Here is a 21,428-nt window from a genome sequence, read left to right as displayed (position 1 = left end):
AATATAATAGAAAATTAATTAAAATTAAAATTAACACATTATTAAATATAAATGTAATTAGATACAAACTAACACTTCTTACATGTAAGAGAGAGATTTAAGTCTGCTGTTATCAAAAGGATGATCATAACTTCTATAAGTTAGATAACTCAGGACATTATAATTTATAGCTGATCAGAAATGGATTCCTGTGAGCATTATCAAGGACTAAAAACCTAACAGATCAGTAGGAAAATTTATAATATCACGGGGAGAAAAAGGGACAAGATAATGGATAATATTTATCTACAGCAATAAGGACCCCATTCTAATGCAGTCAATAGGAATTTTGCTGTTTTATTTGCTAGAAAAGATAAAGCATTTATTCTGTAGCTCTTTTGTATGATTTCAGGTCATAGAGTAGGTATAAGTGTAGTACATACACAATATTGCTTAAGAGATTTAAAGGAGTTTTCATTTAAATGAAAATCAGGTCACAGTCATTAAGATGTGGCTATTTTTTAGTATTACACATTTAAAAAAGGAAACTAGAACAGACTTGTGATTGCAATTTTAAACAATCTCTAAGAAGAAGTCATACACATCAGTGAAGACAGCACTTTTGATAGTCATTAGTTGGGCACTAGTATCACAGTCACAAAGAATAATGAATGGTATTTGTCTATACACGACTGTTTATAAACAGTATTTGCTTGTGCTTTGCTTCAGTAAGCCATAGTATACAGATTACTAATAATTTCTGATTTAAGATGATGCAACAGAGCTATTGCTGCATTTTTAGTTTAAAACTGAACAATTCTTTCTTGCTACCATGTCACATCTCAAATTTGCTGTATTTTTTACAGCATGTATATATTACTGTCTCCACAGAAAACTGAGGTTTTTACTGTCCTTTAAAAAATAAAATTTTTATTTTCCAAACTATTCCTTTACATTAAATCTGTTAATATAATTGGTTGGTTTCTTTTCCCCAGAGGCAGCATTTAAAATTTGTTTCTCCAAGACTTCATTTCTTTACCTCAACTTATATTTCTAGACTCTCTAAATTATTACATATTTTTTCTAGCTTAAGAAATTCTTGCTTTCAGTTGCCTTCTCTTGAATCCACACTGCAATTTTCTGTTATACAAACACAATTGTATTGGACACAGGATTAAAAAGGATCACTGAAATGATTAAAAAAAGGAGCCCTCTGGGGAAGATAAACAGAAGTCTATTGCAGAAGAAAACTCTGAACTATTTCTTAAAATATTAATGAAGACATTAAATAAAATAGAAACTAACACCACTCTGTGCTGTACCCACTGTGCCTAAGCATGATACATGGCCGCTCCTCTTTGTATATAATCTTGCAAAAAGCTTCCATTCTGCATGACACTTGTGGGGGATTTATAAGTTTTCTTTAAGATGACAGTGTCCTCTCAACATCTTTTATTAAGAAGATATTAAACAGTTTAACAAAGAATGGAAGCAGAAAAAAACACCTCCATATATGAAAATAAATCCAAAAGAAAAGTATTATTTTTCCATAGGCAGTTTGTTCTCTTTGCTTTCAGATATCTAAGGCTGCAATTCCATGAGCAGCTAAACTAAGCCAGCAGTTCACTGCTGTCAAAAGAAAAAAAGTTTTGAGATCCTTCAACTCTCTCCCACTCTTCACTGTACTTCACGACTGTTTCTCTCCTTCACCAACACACAGCTTTAGCACTCATCGACCCTTTTGTAATCAAAGTTCACAGGACTGTGAACATGTTGCTAATTGACAAAAACCACATCCACCTTTTTCCCTGAGTTAGTGAGATAAATTTACTCACAGAGGGCTCTGATAAGCATCAGTGCCAGTGCCAAGTATGCCTTAGAAATAGAGAACAGAAGAGGTGAAGGAAAGTTGGACCTTCCCCTTCTGATGGCAATAATAATACTTGAGAGCTCTGCAACTGAAAACTTGTCTCCCTTCCAATTATATTGGTTGATATAAATAAATATATTTTCTCTTGCTTAAAACTTATCCCTCAAACAAGCAAAAAAGGTTGCACTTCCAGGAAAAGAAAACAGAATTTAAAACCCAGCTATTTTATGGAGAAAACCCCAAAACAAAGCCCAACACCAAAACCAAAAAAACCAAAGCAAATCAAAAAACAAAAAAGATTTGTCTTGGTGCTGGGTATAGATACCAGCTTAATCATAGCAGCCCAGAATTTTATATAAACTAATATACAACATACTGATAAAACCAAATGAAGAATGAGAGATGTTAATAAAAATCGCAGTTAAGTGACATGTTCAAATTATTTGTAGTCCCTGTTACCAAAAGCAACCTTCAACAGTCTGCACAATGAAAAAGCATATGCACAATTCAAATTCATGATGTTAAGGGCAGAACACTTTTTTTTACCATTGCATCTAGTTTCTATCAATCACCAAGAAGTAATTTTGCTACCATAGCTTACACTAGCCCCTGAAAAAAACAAGCTATGTAGGAAAGAAAGGATGAAGAGAAATTAAAATGGCAGAAGTCACATCCTTAGTGAACATAGCTATTCTGGAAAAAAACATAAACCTCAAACGATGGAAATCATGTTCATTTTGACATTTTGCTTGAGAAGTTTGCGTTTTTGAATTTGGTTTTCATTTCTTTGAAATTGCTAAAATTCTTTTGAAGAATAGAAGCTTTTTTTCCCCCTGCATAATGACTTTCATAATTAACCCCACTCCCTAAAAAAGTAATTTTTCAAACATTCTGTATCATACTTCATGTATGATACAGAGAGACTGTATTTCAAACACATTCTTAATAATACAGAAATACTTTCTCGGTTTTATCAACTTTCTTTGTCAAAGGTTTAATTGCATTCTGACCTTTTTTAATTCAGTAATGTATATTTAAAAATGGAAGTCCTTTTCAGACCTGGACTATGAGCTTTTATTATTTGTAGCTTGGTATGAGATTATGCCAAAGAATATATTACTACATTTTGAAATGAAATTGTGATATACACAGGCTAAAAGAGAACTGCAGGATCCCACATAAGTAGTCAAAGGGCTTATAAATATCTTAACACATTCTTTTTCTTAAAAGATCACTTTCTACTATTATCTAACTCTAAATTAACAATGATTTATGTCCCAAACTTCTATGTTTGATACACATGAGAAACACATTTTCAAACCATACTATTATTATTCATTCTCTGTTAGTGGACAAAACCAAATGCTTCAAATTTGGAAAGACCCTTGAACATTTGTTGAATAATTCAACCAAAGAAGTTGTTTATTTCTAGATCTCAAAAGCTATTGCTTTATCAAAAAATATGAGTATTACATATTCGCAGCAATTTTAAGGCACTAATATCTGTACAGTTTATTTAATGACCACTGAGGGAGCATGAAAACAAACAAAGGATTAAATTAGATATTAAAATATTGCATTGAGTGTATGCCATTTAGCAAAGAATTCACTGACTGCTAGTAGATCCCATGAATGGGGATGAAAAGTCTTGAATTCATTTTGCATGGATTCTTTCACTTTAATTGTAATCAAAACCAGAAATTTGTGTAGTGAGTTACAAAGATGGTAAGTTTCTTTTCACAGACATAACTAACAAGTAATTCTCTATAAAATATTGCATTGAGTGTATGCCATTTAGCAAAGAATTCACTGACTGCTAGTAGATCCCATGAATGGGGATGAAAAGTCTTGAATTCATTTTGCATGGATTCTTTCACTTTAATTGTAATCAAAACCAGAAATTTGTGTAGTGAGTTACAAAGATGGTAAGTTTCTTTTCACAGACATAACTAACAAGTAATTCTCTATATTCACCTTTTGAAAATGACAAAAGGACAACTTTTCTCCAGTTTTGAAAACAAAGATTAGGAACACCAAGACAGTCATGTCTTTTTCTTTTAGAAATAAATGTGATTACAGCCTCTAACACCAGATAATTTTAGTTTGGTATTATCAGAGCTTCTTAAATTCTTTTTTTTTTCCTCTGGATGGTATTCTTTAAAACCAGGTTCAATTTCCTGTTCTTGTATATAATGATTTGTATGTTGTAAACATATTTTATCTGTTCATCTGTTTTCTTCCATTAGGTCGAAAGAGGTTTATTTGAACTTGCAATAATAGTAAAACTTACCAACCAGAATGCCAATATTACAGGGGTATTCAAAGATATGCCTTTCTAAACTTAAAGACTTAGTCTGAGAATTCACGTAGAAGAAACATCTTGCTATAATGATCTTGTAGTGAGATCTAATTTGCTTTGGTCCCTTTTTTAAGAAAAGGCATCAAGGTAGACACCATGGTTTATCCACAGTTTAATCTTGTCTATACTTAGGATTAATTTGGAGTAAGAATGCCTCTTTCTAAATTTAGTGCATTTTGGAAATAATTAAGCTAAACAACAACAACAAAAAAGTACTATTATTTCATAATTAAAGATTCAACACTTGCAGTTATTCAGAAATAGTTTTGAATAGTTCCTGAACTTTAAATTTATATCTTATCTAGGTCTACAACCATAGCTACATATAGCCAGCCCTTACAGGAAAGTAATCATGGGCTTAAAATTAGGGATATGCAGAACTGTTACAAAATCAAGGGTCATTTGTGCATATTTTTTTTGGGTACATATTAACACAATTCGTGGATATTAAAACATTTCAGATTCTTCTGTTCCAGCTGAAAATGACTGTATTCTGTCCACAGAATTACAATATAGTGAACAAGACTTCAAAGTGTTTTAAAAAAAAAAAAAATGTCTGACAATTACAGTTATTTTGTTTTGTTTCAGTAATTATAAAAAACAAACAAAGAAAAAAACAAAAACCAACTGTGTATTTTGCAGGAAAGAACAAAATCCTGTAGTATTTTCCTTTGTCAGAACACATCATGTTTCTGAAACCCTCCTGCATTTTCTCTCATGCACCATTTGGTAGACAAACTAACAAGAGTGAAATGAACCATGGTATACATTACATCTAAACAGAGCAAAAAACCCCTTTCACAATAAAACATTGATATCGTGCAATTATAACAGGATTAAAATATCACTGTTACCATTTATTTCTTCTTTATATCCTTCCACTAGAACCACGATTCATGCAAATAAATATAGTTCAGCCAAGATTTTATAGAACGTGTTCATGCCTAGACACATTTCATTATTAAAATATTTTTTTCATTTTCATGAATTTAAGCAGTATTGAGTGAAATCTATCTCTAAAAAAATACTTATTTAATCAGATTTACAAATAAATATGATGAACTGATGAAAATTAGCCATTAGATGTATGTTGGATATTTTGACTATTCGCATGTCCTTAAAACAAGTGAAAAATACAGACCTTGCTTTATCTGCACCTTTAAATATTAGCTAATGATGAACAACATTCTCACGCTTTTGCAGCGGTGGGCAGCCTCTAAGACTTTAGAAGCTATCTAATGTAAAGTTTGAACTAGAAAACTTCTATTTGCCTGCTTCATCTACTTAAACTGCACAATAATCAATGATGGTTGCATGCCAAATTAAACAACAGCCTCAAGTAATTCTACTACCTCAGTATTGTTTTCTTGAGTGCCTGCCACAGAACTCAGTCTGGATTGATTTGTGACTAAATCAAGTGGCAGCGAATAAGGGAAATAAGGTTGGACCCTGCCCTGCGCTAATGTTAGGAACGGAATAGTCCACTACCATGCTGCCTTCCTGCATGCATGCTGAAGTAGCGATAATTTGTTTCAAAAGAAAGGACTAACAGCAATAGCAAAAGCAACTGTTGTGTGACAGCTCAGTCCTACATTGCACTAGCTACACGCCAATGTTTTACTGTGGTAGGTGGACACTAGGGAGACATTAGGTCCCTAAGATTGCAAATTGTGTTAAGAAAAAATACATGCTGGATCTTTGACTAGAGACTCTGCTGTTGTGACTGTCTTAAGGTAGTATGTTTTCAACAATTCAAACTGTTAGATACAGAGAGCAAACATCTACTCTAGACATTCAGCTGCGGCTGGAAGGCTTGTAGATAGCAATTTAGCAAGATGTTATATAATCATAGAATATCTCAAGTTGGAAGGGACCCATAAGGGTCATCAAGTCCAACTCCCTGCTCCTTGCAGGACTATCTAAAACTAAATCATATGACTAAGAGCGTTGTCCAGATGTTCCTTGAACTCTGACAGGCTTGGTGCTGTGAGTACTTCCCCGGGGAGCCTGTTCCAGTGACTGACCACCCTCTCAGTGAAGCACCTTTTCCTAAAGTCCCATCTGAACTTCCCCTGACACAGCTTCCTTCCATCTCCTCATGTCCTAAGTCAACTAAGCAGTCACTAGCATCATCTAGCAGAATGCTAGTCCTTAAGATGGAGGCATATGCATCAAATAGCAATTAAAATGAGGTAAATTGTCTGTACCTCTCAGTCCAATTTTGAGAAACTAGAAGTTATAATGCCTCAAGATAAAAACTAAATTGTGCAGATTTTTGCACGTGCTTGCAAATGACCTTTGAGTCTTATCTGGTGATGAAAGATTACAGTGCAGACTTACATTGTAAGCCTGTGAGTTTTAGTCCAGAAAGGGCATTTCTAGGGTCGCCTACAGACCAGTTGCACCGGAATCTCATTCTGATCATGGGTAAAGTCTTGTTGGATAGAGATTCCCTTTGCTGCAAGAACTATTCATTGTTCCTTGTGCTGATTCAACACTGTTATGGGCAACAAAATAGTAGCACAAATCTCTCTTCTATACTTCAATAAGCAAAAAAGCTACCTTAAAATCTAGTAACTAACAAATTTCATAGTACCACTTACCACACTATAGGTCTAATCCTGTTGGCTTCAATAGGAGTAGAATCAGCTATAAGATTGCAAAATCTTCCTTTTGCTGTTGAATTAACATAGCTGTACATTTAAAATTGGTATGTTCTTGACATGAACAATTTAAAACATTCTGCAAATCTGACATATTTTGCTCATGCATATCATGTTCATTTTCTGTAATTATCACTGCTTCCAGCAAAATCTTATTCTAGTCCAATAAATAACACAAAACAATAAAGTCATTAATGATAACCAAAATAATTAAATAGTAGGAGCAGGTTAAAGATCAGCATTCATTTTTCAAATTAAATTTAAAGTCTGCGGTAGTTACTTGGAAGATTGGCAAGTTTTACAAATAACATCACCAAGCCTTTTAGGGAGAAACACAGACGCATTAGAATGGAGTCATTAAGCAATACATTTATTTTGAAGCCAATTAACCTTTTGTCAGAGAAATGTCGGAGCTGTAATGGTTTCAGCAGTGGAGGTCAGCCTCTAACAGGGGCACGTATGACAGCGATTACGCTGTCTGACATATGCTGTAGACTGAGAGTACAGCTGTGGAATGAGAATCTGCCTTCGTTTGTATTCTGCTCTGCATTTTCAGGGAGCAGGCAATCTTGACCTATCCATTTAGGTAATTAAAGCTTCTGTTTGGAAGTGTCCTGCAGGAAGGTGAAATCTGGGGGAGATAAATGGCTGCTGCTCACTGTATGCAGCCACTTCCATCATTTCATGGACTGCCTGAAACAGGCTGCATCGCCAGGTCCTCATAAAAATAGAGATGAATTGGGCAGGAGACAATTCTCTAAGGCAAAGCAACTCTGTCATCTTCCTTTTTGGAGCATATAATTTAATTGTTAGCCAAGGTAGACAGCTGATTCAGGGGCCTTTCTCTAGCGGCTTCCCCACCATCTTCCATTTGCTAAGAAATTATTTCAGTTTGTTTACTTACGAGCCAACTTTGTTTGACAATGAGAGATGTCACTTCAATAAGCTCAGCTGGTGGTTACAGCTGCACCATGACTTACCTTCCAGGCAATTTTGTTTCCTTTAGTATCATGCTCAAGGGCAATTGGGAAGTCTCCTCGCTCATAAAACTTGCGAAATGCTGTGGGCTTTGTTGGTCTTTCCTTAAATGCTCCTGCAAGTGGGGGCCCTCTTACCTTTAAAAAACAAAACCAAACAAAACCAAAAAAACCATAGTTCAGTGGTAATATATTTTTAGAAAAAGCCTAATTTATATGGCTCAAAATAGAAACAGGTAAGAAAGAATAACAACATTGATCTCCCAAATTCTAGTTTGCTTTCTTCTTCACTTCTTTGAAAGTACACTCTGGCAATGATCTACAGGTTTTGTTAACTGCTTTTTTTTGTTACTACTTTAAGATTGTCCCATAAAAACTGTTTGTATTTCGAAGTAGCTATCTCCATTACCGCAGCATTTTTAAGCAAGTATAAAACACCAAGAACATATTCATGTTATGTACTAGAAGTTCTTGGAAAATTAAGCAATTCTCCTTGAGAAATATTCTTCTATTTGTTTCTTTATAGAAGTCATTTGACTTGGTTTCGATCTAATATGACTGTCCTCACTTTCCATTGTCTTTCTCTGGCCATTACCTAATCTCCTTCACCATATCCCTTCCTCAAATGCTATGGATCTGGCTTTCATTTGAATTCCAGCCCTTCAGTATTGATGGCTGAAGCACTGGAAGAAATGAAGGAAAGTCTTCTCTCAGACCTCTCCTCTCTGCCTGTGTTGCCTTGGAGGGAGAAAATTGATTCAGCTCCACTGAGTTCCTTATCTGAGTTATTGCTGTTCAGCATATTGTGTAGCCTGAATGACAGTCCAATTCCAAAACGCTCACACTGGAACTTTTTTCTCAGTCAAACATAGTAGCAACAGCAACTAATAATTGGCACTAAGATAACAGAATTTCAAGTACTTATAAGAAATCTATTGTTTAAGCTAATTAACGAAGCTAATCTCAAATGCTAAAAGAGACTGAGCGCGCTAAACTAATCTCGAATGTCCTTGACAACTGATTCTTCCCTGAGAAACTCTCGTCTTTTTTGGTTTTTCATAGCCATACATCTGGGATAAGAACTTCCTACAATTCTCTGTGTATCTCTTTTTTTCAAAAATGCCTTTATGACTTGCTACCTTTTATAACATAGAAAGTGTCATTTTGAAAAAAAGGTGAGAGCTTCAAGGATCATAAATCATACCCAGTATTTTGTATTGTTCTATTTGTCTCTATGTCTTCAGTGATCCTTACATTAGTTTCTAGCAGTACAGACATTCAGCTTTCCAGTGAACAGAATGCAAACATGTAACAACCTTTGCTTCATTTGTGCTGTTCTGTAATTTACCTATGCTAACTACAGATCTAAATCTGACTTGGCACTTTTTTCCTCCAAAGTATTTTGACATCAGCTTCCACTGACTGAGGTAGAGGGGTCCACCAGTGATATGCCTACACTGTACTTCACTACGAATTGCTTAAACTAGGACTACTAAACTCTGACCCATTGTTGCATATTGCTGTTACAGATAGACCATGTCTAGTGAAAATAGATTTGAGATGCATAGCTGTAACTTTGTTTAGTAAACACATCTGCAGCAGTTGAGAGTAATACTCCAAGAAAAGCATTTCTAACCAGTGTAAATAAATCTACAGTTATTGTTCTGCAGAGGAACAATTTGTTCTGTGCTGCTAGTATAAGTACTTTCACTTGTCTCTAATTTTTTTTGCATTTCAGGCAAGTTTATGAATCACTTCTCATTTGAGGCCACTAGAAAAGCATCTATATTTTTCACACACAGGACCTTCACACGTCCTTTAAAACATTATTTTCTGTAAAATATTAGGAGTCACTGTTCTATTAAATTTTAACTTAAATGATAAAGAATATGTTGTCTTGATTACATGAGATAAAATCTTAATTATTTCTTGCAGACTATCATCATGCGATCCCGAACTGCATCTTATCTGAAACTAAACACTTTCTTCTTCCCAACTTATGTTAGTAAATCTGCTATGAACCTTTTTCTAGTGCACTTTTACAAATTCCCTAGAAAATATGCTTGAGTTAATTCAACTTCTTCCTATTCTTTAGGAAACAAAGAAACTAGAAGGACTAAAAGATCTTGGGTATCAAATCCATTCCTCTATTACTCCTCTAATATTCATCTATTATATATACAGAATCTTTAAAAAATTGATTACAAATCTGTTTATTTGTCCCTTGCCTGTTGAAAGTCTGTGGTTAGAAACCACATCTTAAATAGTATGCCTACTCTGATCTGCCACCTCAAAAAAAAAAATGGTAGAATTAGAAAAGGTTAGGAGGAGGATAAGGACTGAGGGTACGGAATGGCTTTCACAAGAAAAGAATAAACCGGGAAAATGATGACTAGGGAGGAATAAAATAAAGATCTATAAAATCATGACTTCATGGAGAGGATGAATAAGGACAGATTGTCCACCATCTCCTTCAGTAAAAGTACAGGGCATCAAAAAAATCTAGTGACAAGTTTGGAACAAACAAAAGTAGTTATGTATTCATGCAGCAAGTAGCGGATTTACAGAACTCCTTGCCAAAAGTCAGTGTTGGGAATCCTAGAAGTTTCTGTACATTCAAGCTGTGACTGGAAAAGTTGATGAGAGAAATCCATTCAGGTTGACTAAATCCACATTATCAGTGATCAGAAATACAATGAGTATTACCCTTTTTCATGCAATACAGTCTGTCTGGTAGATCTCCTAGCATTACATTTAGTCTCTCATGGACACATCACACTGGCATCTCATAGTTATCCTTTGCTTCACTGCCACAGCAACTATCTTTTCCAGTTGATGAGCTCTATGTTAATAACAAACTTTCTTGTCTTTAGTTTTAAGTGCATTATCTTGTACTTTGTACTATTATATTTAATTCCATTTCTATTACACCAGTTCTCAAGGGCTTCCACCTCCATCCGTGATCTTCATCTGTTTTAATAACAACTCCAAACATTATGTCAACTATAAATTTCATTATACAATCCTAATTTTTATTGTCAAGGTCACTAATGAAAATATTAAATAAGGTTAGCCCTAAAACCACTTCCTAAGAAGTTCCATTAATAACTTTCATCTATTATTGTGTATCTCATTTCAACATTACGTCATTATCGTCTCCATTTCAATATGGAGTTTCTTACCCATCTTAACGCATCTCATATTTCTTATACTGTATAACTAGCAAACTAGTGTGTCTAGCTAGGGAAGTAGCTTGAAAACAGTCTAGAGAGAGAGCTGTTGTTTTTCCCTTTGTCTTAAAGATGTTCTTCTTGTCAGTTTGGTCTGTGATAGGCATAGAGACCTTTTAAATACCAGGAAAAGCAACTGACTCCAAAGCAATGAAACTACCTAGACAGGAATGAGCCTAAGATCTGCCTAGAACACAGAAATATCACAATCAGGAAAAGAGTGGAACTGTCCCTGCATTGAATTAATGGTACCTTGCATAATTGAAGAGGACTGTTGCTCTGCTTTAAGTTTATTACATGGAGGCAACTTGTTCCTTTTGTTTGCATTTGATAAAAATAGATTACGAGATATTCACTAGAGTGGCTGCATTGAGCTAATACTGTTTACCTTTTGCAAATAGTTTCCTTTCCCTCCTATCTTTATTACTAGGGAGACCATCACTATCATATTTGGTATTCTGAACACTGTTCTCTTATGCAGACCTCTCTTTCGGTCATTCTAGCCATGCATCTTCAACAGTCTGCCTGAGGAAAAGTATATGTGTATAATTTACTTTTTCACTTTTTATAATTCCTCATCTATTTTGTTTTATGTATTTATTTTCCTATACTTAGATTTTAAGTAGTGCTTTTTGAGACCAGACTTCTTTTTTTTTCTATTTGCAGACTATCACAATGCAGGAATGCCAGTCACAGATTCAGATTAATTACTATAAAAAAGTGATAAAATAGCAGCAATTAAATTCTGGAACAGAGTATCCACAATAAGAAGCTGTCTCAAAATCTTTAGGACAGTCAAGTTCTCCAGGAAACAAAGTCAGCTTTACCTCTTCTTTGCTTTTCATACAGAAGATATTTTTCTCACAATAGAAAACTGTTGAATAGTACCTCCTAACAGCTGAATGGCCATTCTTAATAGCTCTTTTCCTCACGCAGATTTAGCATTTCTCCATGTACAACTCATTAGGACCTTCCTAGCTGCAATGTGGCAGTTTCTGAAGACACATCTGGTCCATAATTTCAGGGAAAAAATGTAGAAATCAGAGGGATAATGCCTACTGATCCTGGTGACAGTTGAAATAATCTGATTTACCAAGCTGCTTACATAAACTATGCTTTTCAAAATCTTACAGAAATGTTATGGCTTGAACTTTTCGGGTAAGACTAATATGCTTTTACTGGCTCATGGGCAACTGGTCACAAAGGGAGTTCCTAGAGGTTGGTATTGGGCTTGATACTGTTCAACATCTTTATAAAGGATGTGGATGACAGAACTGAATGCTTGCTTACCAAGTTTATGGATCATAGCAAACTGGGAGGAGAGGTACTATACACCAGAAGGAATAGCCACCATGCAGAGAGGCCTTCACAAGCTAGAAGACAGGGCCAACAAAGATTGCATAAATGTATGTCTTGCACATGAGAGAGAATAATCCCAAGCAGCAGTACAAGCTGGATGGGCTCTGACTAGTTGGGTTGTAGCTTTGCTGAAAAGGACCTGGGGATTCTCATGGACAGCACTAAACTTGAGCGAGCAGTGCCTTTGTAGCAATGAAGGCGGAATGAGCCCAGGGTTGCATTGGTATGGGTATAGTCAGCAGATCAAGGAGTTCCACTCTACTTGACATTTGTTAGGACACACCTGGAATATTGTGTCCAGTTCTGATCCTCCCAGTTCATGACAAAAACTGAAAAAAAGGGAGAGGGTCTAGCAGAGGACCATGAAGATCATTAGAGGTCTGGAGATCTTGACAGAAGCTTCAAGAAACTGGATGTGTTCAGCCCAGAGAAGAGAAGGCTCAGGGGAGGATCTAATCACAGTTTTCCAATCCCTAACAGATAGTTATAGAGAAGATGGAGGTGTTCTCTTCAGAAGGATGCACAGGACAACAGGCAACAGGTGCAAATTTCTTCAAGGGAAATTGTGTCTTGACACAAGGAAAAAGTTCTTGACCGTCAGAAAAATTAAACACTGGAATCAGTTGCCCAGAGAAGTGGTGGAATCTCCCTGAAAATATTCAAGATTTGGCTTGGCAGGGACCTGAAAAAAACAAATCTAAGACCCAGCTTTCAACAGAAGGCTGGACCAGATGATCTCCAGAGGTCCCTCTCAGCTGAGGCTTCTCTGTGATTTTTATGTTGCTAAGTAAAATATACAAAAAGAAAGCACACAATGCTTTTCCTTGTGATAATGAGTTTTGTCGTACATTTTATATCGTTAGAATTACTGACTAAAAAGGTCATTCTGAAAGTACGTCATTTATTGGAAAAACAGTAACAAATACTATATGCTTCAACCTAACAAAAATATTTCATTGCAACATAGCTAGAAAGATTAAGATTAGAGTTCCAGTTAATTAAAGGCTAATATTCATGATGGCAAAGTATATGAAGCAATAAAGAGCTTCTGAGGTTCGTTAAATGCCAAAGAGAAGTTGGAGTTTGATAATTGCAAAACTAATTTATTGTAATTCTATGCCATTGAACTATGTGACAAGATAAAAGATACAAGCCATTAAGCAAAAGAAAAAGGAGAAAGAGCGTATTTCTTTCATTGACTCGTGGGCATTTAAAACCATTGTATCAGGTTGCATTCTTAGACTTTTCAGTGATGGCACATTAGGAAAATGACTAAGAAAAATTATTTGAAGCCAGATTCAAACAGTGATTAATTATTTGAAGACTGAATTTTCCAAATTTCCTAACTGAGTGTCAAACTGTATGCATACTCAGGGACCTAAACACGTGCCTGCATAGGACAATTGGTGATTTTCGTGAAAACTAACGCTAGTTTCATGGGCAGTTTAAGCCAGACAAAAATTGACACTGACATGGAGACAAGTGATCTTTCCCACCTCATGAGCCTGGATGCTACCACAGTGTACCGCCCTCCATTAATGACAGAAGCTTTCATGTAGGTATTCAGAGGACCAGATCAGGAACAAAGGGATGGTTTTGTTTTGCTTTATTTTTTGGTGGTGTTGGTTGGGTTTTTGGTTTTTTTGTTAGGTTGATTTGTGAAGTATTAGATCCTTAAGGTGGTTTACTGCAAAGATGAGTGAACACTTCAGCTGGCACAAGGGAAGGAGCAGCATGGAGTGGGACAGGAAGAAATAGGTGACTGATTCTTCAAGGAGCGGTGCTGAATTTATACTGAACATCAAGAATTAATTGGACATACAGTTTCTCATCTGCCTATGCAGACATAGGTTGTTTTATTCAAATCAGAAGTCAATAATTGTTCAAGTGCTGTGTGGAAAATAAAAGATGTGATCACATATTAAGTTGTAGGGAATCAAGATATTAAGAGACCAATGTTTTTACTTCCTAAAAGTAGAATGGACTGAGATTCTACTGTTATTATATAATGATCCATATATTAAAAAAACCAAAACAAAACAGTGACATTGTAATCAAATTTAATGGTTAAAGACATATCTTTATTTGATTAACCTGGGTTAATGCATTTAGATGACAACTGGGAAGAACGAAAGAACTTCCAGTTTTTTGTCTGCCAAGTTCCTTACAGGAAGACTGGAATTTAACCAGATCTTTTTGTGTTTTTTCCTCACAAAAACATTTCACTAAATTTATTTTGAAGCTATAGGGATCAAAAGTTATATGACCACTCAACTGTCTTACCTAAGAAATGCAGTCTTCCTTGAAAATATAATACCACATTATCACCTCGAAGAGTGAAATTTTCAGAAATAAAATCATAAATCCTATTTCTTTGTATTCGAACTGAAACATGTATTTGTATAAAGTTGCACTGTAACCACAGAATGGAGTCTACTAATGCATGCTACTGTCTCAGGGCAGATGTAAAGGTGATGGCATCAAGGAAATGTTTGTGTAACCACTGACAGGGTCTTTGACTCATCCTCCTCTGGTACTGGTATCAAACTAACACTCTACTTGGCTAATGCAGCATAGTCCAACTGGCAACCCACTGATTTCCCCACAGGAAAGATCACCATTCATTTCCTTGTCTACTGGAGCCAGAAGCTGCTGCCAAATCCTGATATAAACCTCAAGTAAAATGCAAAATATATTAAATAAGTCAAATAAATTACACTATGCAATGAAGAAATACTCAAGCTAGCAGGAATAAAGGCCAAATAATATATCTTGCACTATGCAGTGCCATGTTGAAATACAAACCTTTACTAGAACCATCAACTGGAAGGTCCTCATCTATATAGTGTGACAGAGCTCTTAACTTGGCTGACCAGGCGTTGGCACAACACTGCCTAGTTACAACTCGTGCCCAGAGAGCAAGCCTAGGTGCAAAAGCCATGAGCTCCAGTTTGTGGTTCTGGAGTTAGTATGCACATAGGTAACTTACATGTTTCTATACTTGTTACACAGACAAGCCCATCATCAAGACAAGCCCAGCAATCACGTATGAGAAAACATCAAGATTTTGGCAGTTATCTACCAACACAACAAAACAATAGCATGATAATAGGATTTGGTGATATATCCACAGATTTTCTAATAAACATAAGTAATAGCAGTAGTAAAGACTTTATTTATACTGAACATCAGTATTTGGTGATTGGTGATATAACAATCAGAATCTTGTTATATTGGTGATATAACAATCAGAATCTGCACTGGGCATCCCCAAGAGTGTCTACTCTGACCGGCAATAAACAACAAAGCCTGTACTGCTCTGTCTTCATTTACTGATCCTAATTTGATTAAACTAACATAGGTGGTTAATACATTCTACAATCATGTTTTGATTTTGCTATGCAGACATACCGAAAATTGAATGAGAAACTTCAAATGACAGAAGAGGCACAGTAAGATGTCCCAATAGGTACTCTTGAGTTTCACATTAATTCCTTTTATTTAATATCAATATCACAAGCATTCAATATCAAAAGAACATGATCCATCAACATGTATCAGACAAAAGCCTTTTATATCCAAAAAGAAACAGGGAGATCTTTCTTCACATGTGCCACTCTTGATATGCTTTAAATGGTGCCACATCTAATGCTTAAAAGCTGCTTCTGGGGCTACTGCACAAATCCGGACAACAGATCAAAGCCCATCTCATAGCTTCAAAAGTCAAAATGAGAGAAATCAATTTTAAGACCCCAAAATGAAACTACTGATAGAAGGTCAGCAAACATTATAAATGCTTCTAAAGCACCAGAACTTGAAAGAAAAATCAGACATGTGATTTTGTACAAAGATATTGTATCTCATTATTGCCTTGAGACACTACTGAAAGTAAGTCATAAGCTGCATACAGAATTATTCTATTTCATCACCTCAGAAATGTTATTTTTGATTGGGGAAAAGATAAGCTGTTTCGATAAGCCAGATGTGCCTATGTTACAAACTGCTCTACAGCACTTTGTTCTCAGAAGGTCCTCCATCTCTTATTCTCTGCTGGAGTATAGTGTAACTATTTCATATCATTTAGATTTCTCTCCTGATGCTTGCCAAGCAATTTCCTTTAATGCAAAGGGAGGAGAGTGACAACTGCTAATATATTTCTCTCCTTCTTCCAGTCTACAGATGAATACAGTCTTTTTTTTCTTGCTTTATTAGTTTCACAAGGCTTTCCGGTACATCAGTTCCACTATATCTGGGAGCCTCCTAAATTTTTCCTGATTGTAGAAATTCTTCCACCTGCAGCCTAATGTTTAGAAAAATATAAATTCACTGTGAGTACATTTGCATTCATGTTTCAGCTGGGATCACAAGTGCTTCTGAAGTGGCACCCAATTATGGTTCACATCATAAAGCAGTTTCTAAGTGAATGAACTGGAGTCCTTTCAGACAACAGTCAGTCTGACTGAAGAAAATCCCTGAAATGTGTAAACCATCATATCCTCAGCATCAGCTCTTTTCCTTTGGTGATCCTCTCCTACTGGCCTGCACTGCTGCCTGATGTGGAAGTAACCACAACATTCTTTATGGCTGCATATGTATTTTTGGATGCCAAATCAACATGTTGTAGTTCTACATACTGCAAGTTATAAGAATGTTGTTGACTAGGAAACAAAATGAAACACATAGCTTTTATTTTTTTTTTAAATATATATAATTCAATTAAAATTTTTCTAATTTCTGTAATCTTTAGTTATTTATAATGCTCCTATACATTATCATGGCATATCTGTGTGTATTTGAAAGTAAAGAACAGTTGGTAAAACTGCAAAATATTAGGAGAGTTATTCTCAGCCTACTTTGCACTTCCATCACACACACGTGTATGAAGGTCCATGCTGGAAAACACCTAACATCCTAACTTACTGTTGTGACCCTGAGAGAGGGTATCTAAGGAAAAGAATAAAAGCAAGGCCATAATACAGTGATCCTGCTTCTTGTTATTCTAAATTGCCAAAGTCCTGACCTCCCTTCCAGTTGGATCTACACTATCTCTTCTTTTACACTAATTTTGGTGTTTGCCTGATCCTGCACTGAGCCATTTCAATGCTCTAATCTGCCGAGAAACTATTCACATTATTTTGTTAAAATAGTTTTTTGCTGGAGAATGTACTGAAATGGTTCAACAGAGTTGGAATGCCACCACAGTTGCTGAAAGTGAAGGAGAGGGAATGGCATGCCCATGGTAGCTAGAATTAAATTAACTTAAGCTACCATAGAACCAAATCAGATAGGAGGCTATTTTTTTTTTCCCTGGCAGTTACTCCACACCTAGGAGGTGGTAAATAAGGCTCATTATGTGTTTTGGTAAGTATGCTTTCTAATGTTGACGTCTTATACAATCATAGAATCATAGAATAGTTTGGGTTGGATTTTCCACTGAAATCAATATATCCTTATAGCCACAATTCACAGTAAGCATCATTAACATGATGTGATAATATTTTTCTGATTTTTTTATATGAATGAAAGCAGCTTCTTATACTATTATGAACATTATCAATAACAGAAATAATGTCACATGAACTGATGCCACTGTCAAAGAGCCTTTCAACAAGCACTCAGTCAGCCGTTTGCCACTTGACCATCTGTGCCATTTGCAAAGTATACCTTATACAAATACTAAAACATGATGTGATAATATTTTTCTGATTTTTTTATATGAATGAAAGCAGCTTCTTATACTATTATGAACATTATCAATAACAGAAATAATGTCACATGAACTGATGCCACTGTCAAAGAGCCTTTCAACAAGCACTCAGTCAGCCGTTTGCCACTTGACCATCTGTGCCATTTGCAAAGTATACCTTATACAAATACAAAACTGCCAGTGACAATATAGAGAACAGACAGCGTAGCTGATGTGTCACCACATTTACCTGTAGTTTAACCAGCTTTCAAAACATGGTGTATCAGAAAGCATATGTGAAAAGCCTTTTTGTATATCTGAGTGGGGTTCTCAGTTGACTTAGTGGGCAGTTCTAAGGCTTTCAAGAGAATCTTAAAATCTTAGAGGACAATCAGCATTCTTAAAGCTATATATACGTTCTCTACCTAAGAGGAGTTCTGCCTCTATCCGTTAAAATCTCCATATAACACTTGAGTTATCTTCATGCTTCTTTCTTTGTCTTTATCTAGTTAACTGAAAGCCAGTCTAGCACTTCAATTTATTTCTTTCTTATCATTAGAAACAAACACAGAAACCCAACACACATGAATCCTTCACTTCTATTCCTTTCTTCTAGGCGTATACATGCAGCTTGTCAAGATTTGGTTTGGGGTGTAAAGTTTTATCTATATGAATGTTTTTTCTACTTATCTAATGGCCTTAGTTCTTTCAGATTCAAATCTGTTACAAATGATCGTGTAATATATTATTGGGACAAAATAGTAGCAAAAAAGTTTATTGGTACTGAGATTAGAATTTAGGACATGATGCAATATCTGTTCTATTTTACGGCAGGTTTTTTTCTTTTCTCTCAGTGCTAATGTTGCTGATGAAGGTATGTATTAACCTGCTAAGATATCTTTCCTTTTTACAAGGACAACAGATCAATGGCTTGCTTTCATGTTAAATTCAAATCATTCCCTCACAAGAGGAACCCTAGTAGGAAAAGAATAGTTGTTTAATTCAAATTGTATGCAGTTGAAAAGGTTTTAACAATCTCCATTTGTCTGCTTTGTATATAGGTTAAAAAAAAATCCCCCTAGGAGAGGTAAAATTTTCCTTGGTGAAAAAGAGTCAATTTTGTCTCATATCAGAATTCAAAATAGTAGGATGCAAGTGAAAAGGAGCTCTTGCAGAATATGTCTTCACAGATACTGACAGCAGCTAGGTTGTGATTGTGGAGGGAGAGACGTGTTTTTCATTGGTTATAATGCTATTACTTTCATAGATTTTGTTATTCGAAATGCTTTTCATATTTGCAAATGCAAGATTAATAAACAACTTTTTGTAGTCATCTATATTCTCCAAATTTTTTTTCCAATCTCCATAACCACCTAGACTTACTGTTTGTTTACATCCTTTTTCCTTGAAAAATAATTTTTCATGTCTAAAAAGGTGGTGATAAAATTTGATTATGTTGACGTTAATAATTTCAGACCAGCTGGAAGACATACTGTCTGTTACTGATGTCTACTAAGTCTGCATGGAAATATATTAATCTTGACCAGAACATATGAAATATTTAAACAAAAAACTTTGAACTTTCTACTCTGTAGGCTCCTATTACCATTTCTATTTATTGAATATAGCTATTTCGGATACTGAAGCTCTTACGTAGCATCTTTAATGCATACAGCATTGTTACTAGGGGCTAAATCAATCTGTCCCATATTCAGGGCAGGGAGAATTTTGTAGTGTCTTTGAGGCCTGGAAGGTATGGGGGACCCTTTTGCTAACTTTAAAAAAAATTCTTAAAATGAGGTTACCATCTTCATACTTGTTAGTTTGGCAATCACATTTATTTTTGTTAATCTTCAGTGACAAGTTTAAAATCTTTCCCTTATTAAGTCCCATGATTTTCTTTAACAATTCCGCCATTTATGTGTGCTGTGACTTAAGAAATGGCTTTAAATCAATTTAATCACTCTTTGCCTTGAGACCTTCTCAGAAGTCTCCTCTTCTTTTGCTGAAATTGCTGCATTTTCTTCAGAACTATCTAAAGTTAATGAACTGTGAGTTCTAACATCATTTTTTAAAAGACCATTTGGGCAGAAGTTGATATTAACTGTTTGGACATCATGATGTCTCAGGTATGTGGTGAAGTAAAGCTAGATTATCTTTTCTTACTGAATGTCAAAGCCCTTTTTTTTCTTTTTGAATCTTTAGTATTGTTTTTGTGATCCATTATTTCTGTCATGTTATCAGAAGTGTCTTGAAATATTACAAATCTCTCTCTATTCAGTAAGCTGATTAGTTTTAGACTGGAGAGTACTGACAGGGTTTTTTGGGCTTTTTTTGACGTTTTGAAAAGAAGTCTGAGACCCAGATTCTTGTCAGCGTCATCATCATTCACTGACATACACTGTCCAACTGCTTCAGTTGTACTTTCCTCAGTTTCTTTCCCCATAAGAGAATTAAACCTTAAAATGTCACTTCAGGGCTTGCTAGCATTCCTTTCCTATATATTTATGTGATTATAGATTCAGCTAGGTATCATTTTTTCATTATTACATACATCTTTTATTCCATCTAGACTTGAAATAACACAGATGATGATTGACCTAAGTTTTTCTACGAGTCACAGGAATCTTCTTGGAGATATTTTTTTGCATAGGAAGACATCTATCTAGCTAATCAAAACACAGTTTTTGCAAATTTTTGGAGCTCATTTCATTCTTCGCGCTCCAAGAATCCCCACGACAGATGTAGAACTTTTTTCTTTATCTTCCAGCAAATATGACCAACTGTGTATTTTCTTTTCCTTATTGTGATTATTTCTTCTTCTTATAGTCCTCATCATCTCAGGAGCTGATCTGCTAGGGTGCTGATGGGAGCAGAATCTTAACTTCCCCCAGTTTTGAGCTTAGCAGGAAGCATGAAGATACTCACAGGAGAAAGTCAAAGGACAGAAACAGAGTATCTTTAGTATATTTTATTAGCAAACTAGCCATAACTACCTACACAGTGAATGCATAAAACTTAATGATAGTTTTTTTTTCTTGATGATTTGAAGATTCTCAAAAATAAACAAGGACTTTTTTATTTAGGTGAAACTGAAAGGTATGCACAATGGCATGCACAAAGGTATCATAGAATCATAGAATCATAGAATAGTTTGGGTTGGAAGGGACCTCTAAAGGTCATCTAGTCCAGCCCCCCTGCCGTGGGCAGGGACACCTTCAACTAAATCAGGTTGCTCAGAGCCCCGGCCAACCTGACCTTGAATGTTTCCAGGGATGGGGCATCCACCACCTCTCTGGGCAACA

General features: G+C 35.4%; 1 protein-coding gene across 2 annotated transcripts in view; it reads right to left on the bottom strand.

Moving 5' to 3' along the window:
• The window catches only part of PACRG (PARK2 coregulated), a 277,861-nt gene that overhangs the window by 202,987 nt on the left and 53,446 nt on the right, over positions 1–21,428 (bottom strand). Inside the window, exon 2 of one of the 2 annotated variants that reach the window (XM_009290023.1) lies at positions 7,852–7,986. The exons of the other annotated variant lie outside the window; for it this stretch is intronic. Coding sequence (XP_009288298.1) covers positions 7,852–7,986 — 135 coding nt within the window. The remainder of the gene's footprint in view (positions 1–7,851; positions 7,987–21,428) is intronic. 2 annotated transcript variants of the gene reach the window in all.

The sequence above is a fragment of the Aptenodytes forsteri genome, unplaced genomic scaffold (genome assembly GCF_000699145.1).
Source record: "Aptenodytes forsteri isolate BGI_AS27 unplaced genomic scaffold, ASM69914v1 Scaffold122, whole genome shotgun sequence".
Taxonomy (NCBI): Eukaryota; Metazoa; Chordata; class Aves; order Sphenisciformes; family Spheniscidae; genus Aptenodytes; species Aptenodytes forsteri.
This window is presented reverse-complemented; position numbering and strand designations above follow the sequence as displayed.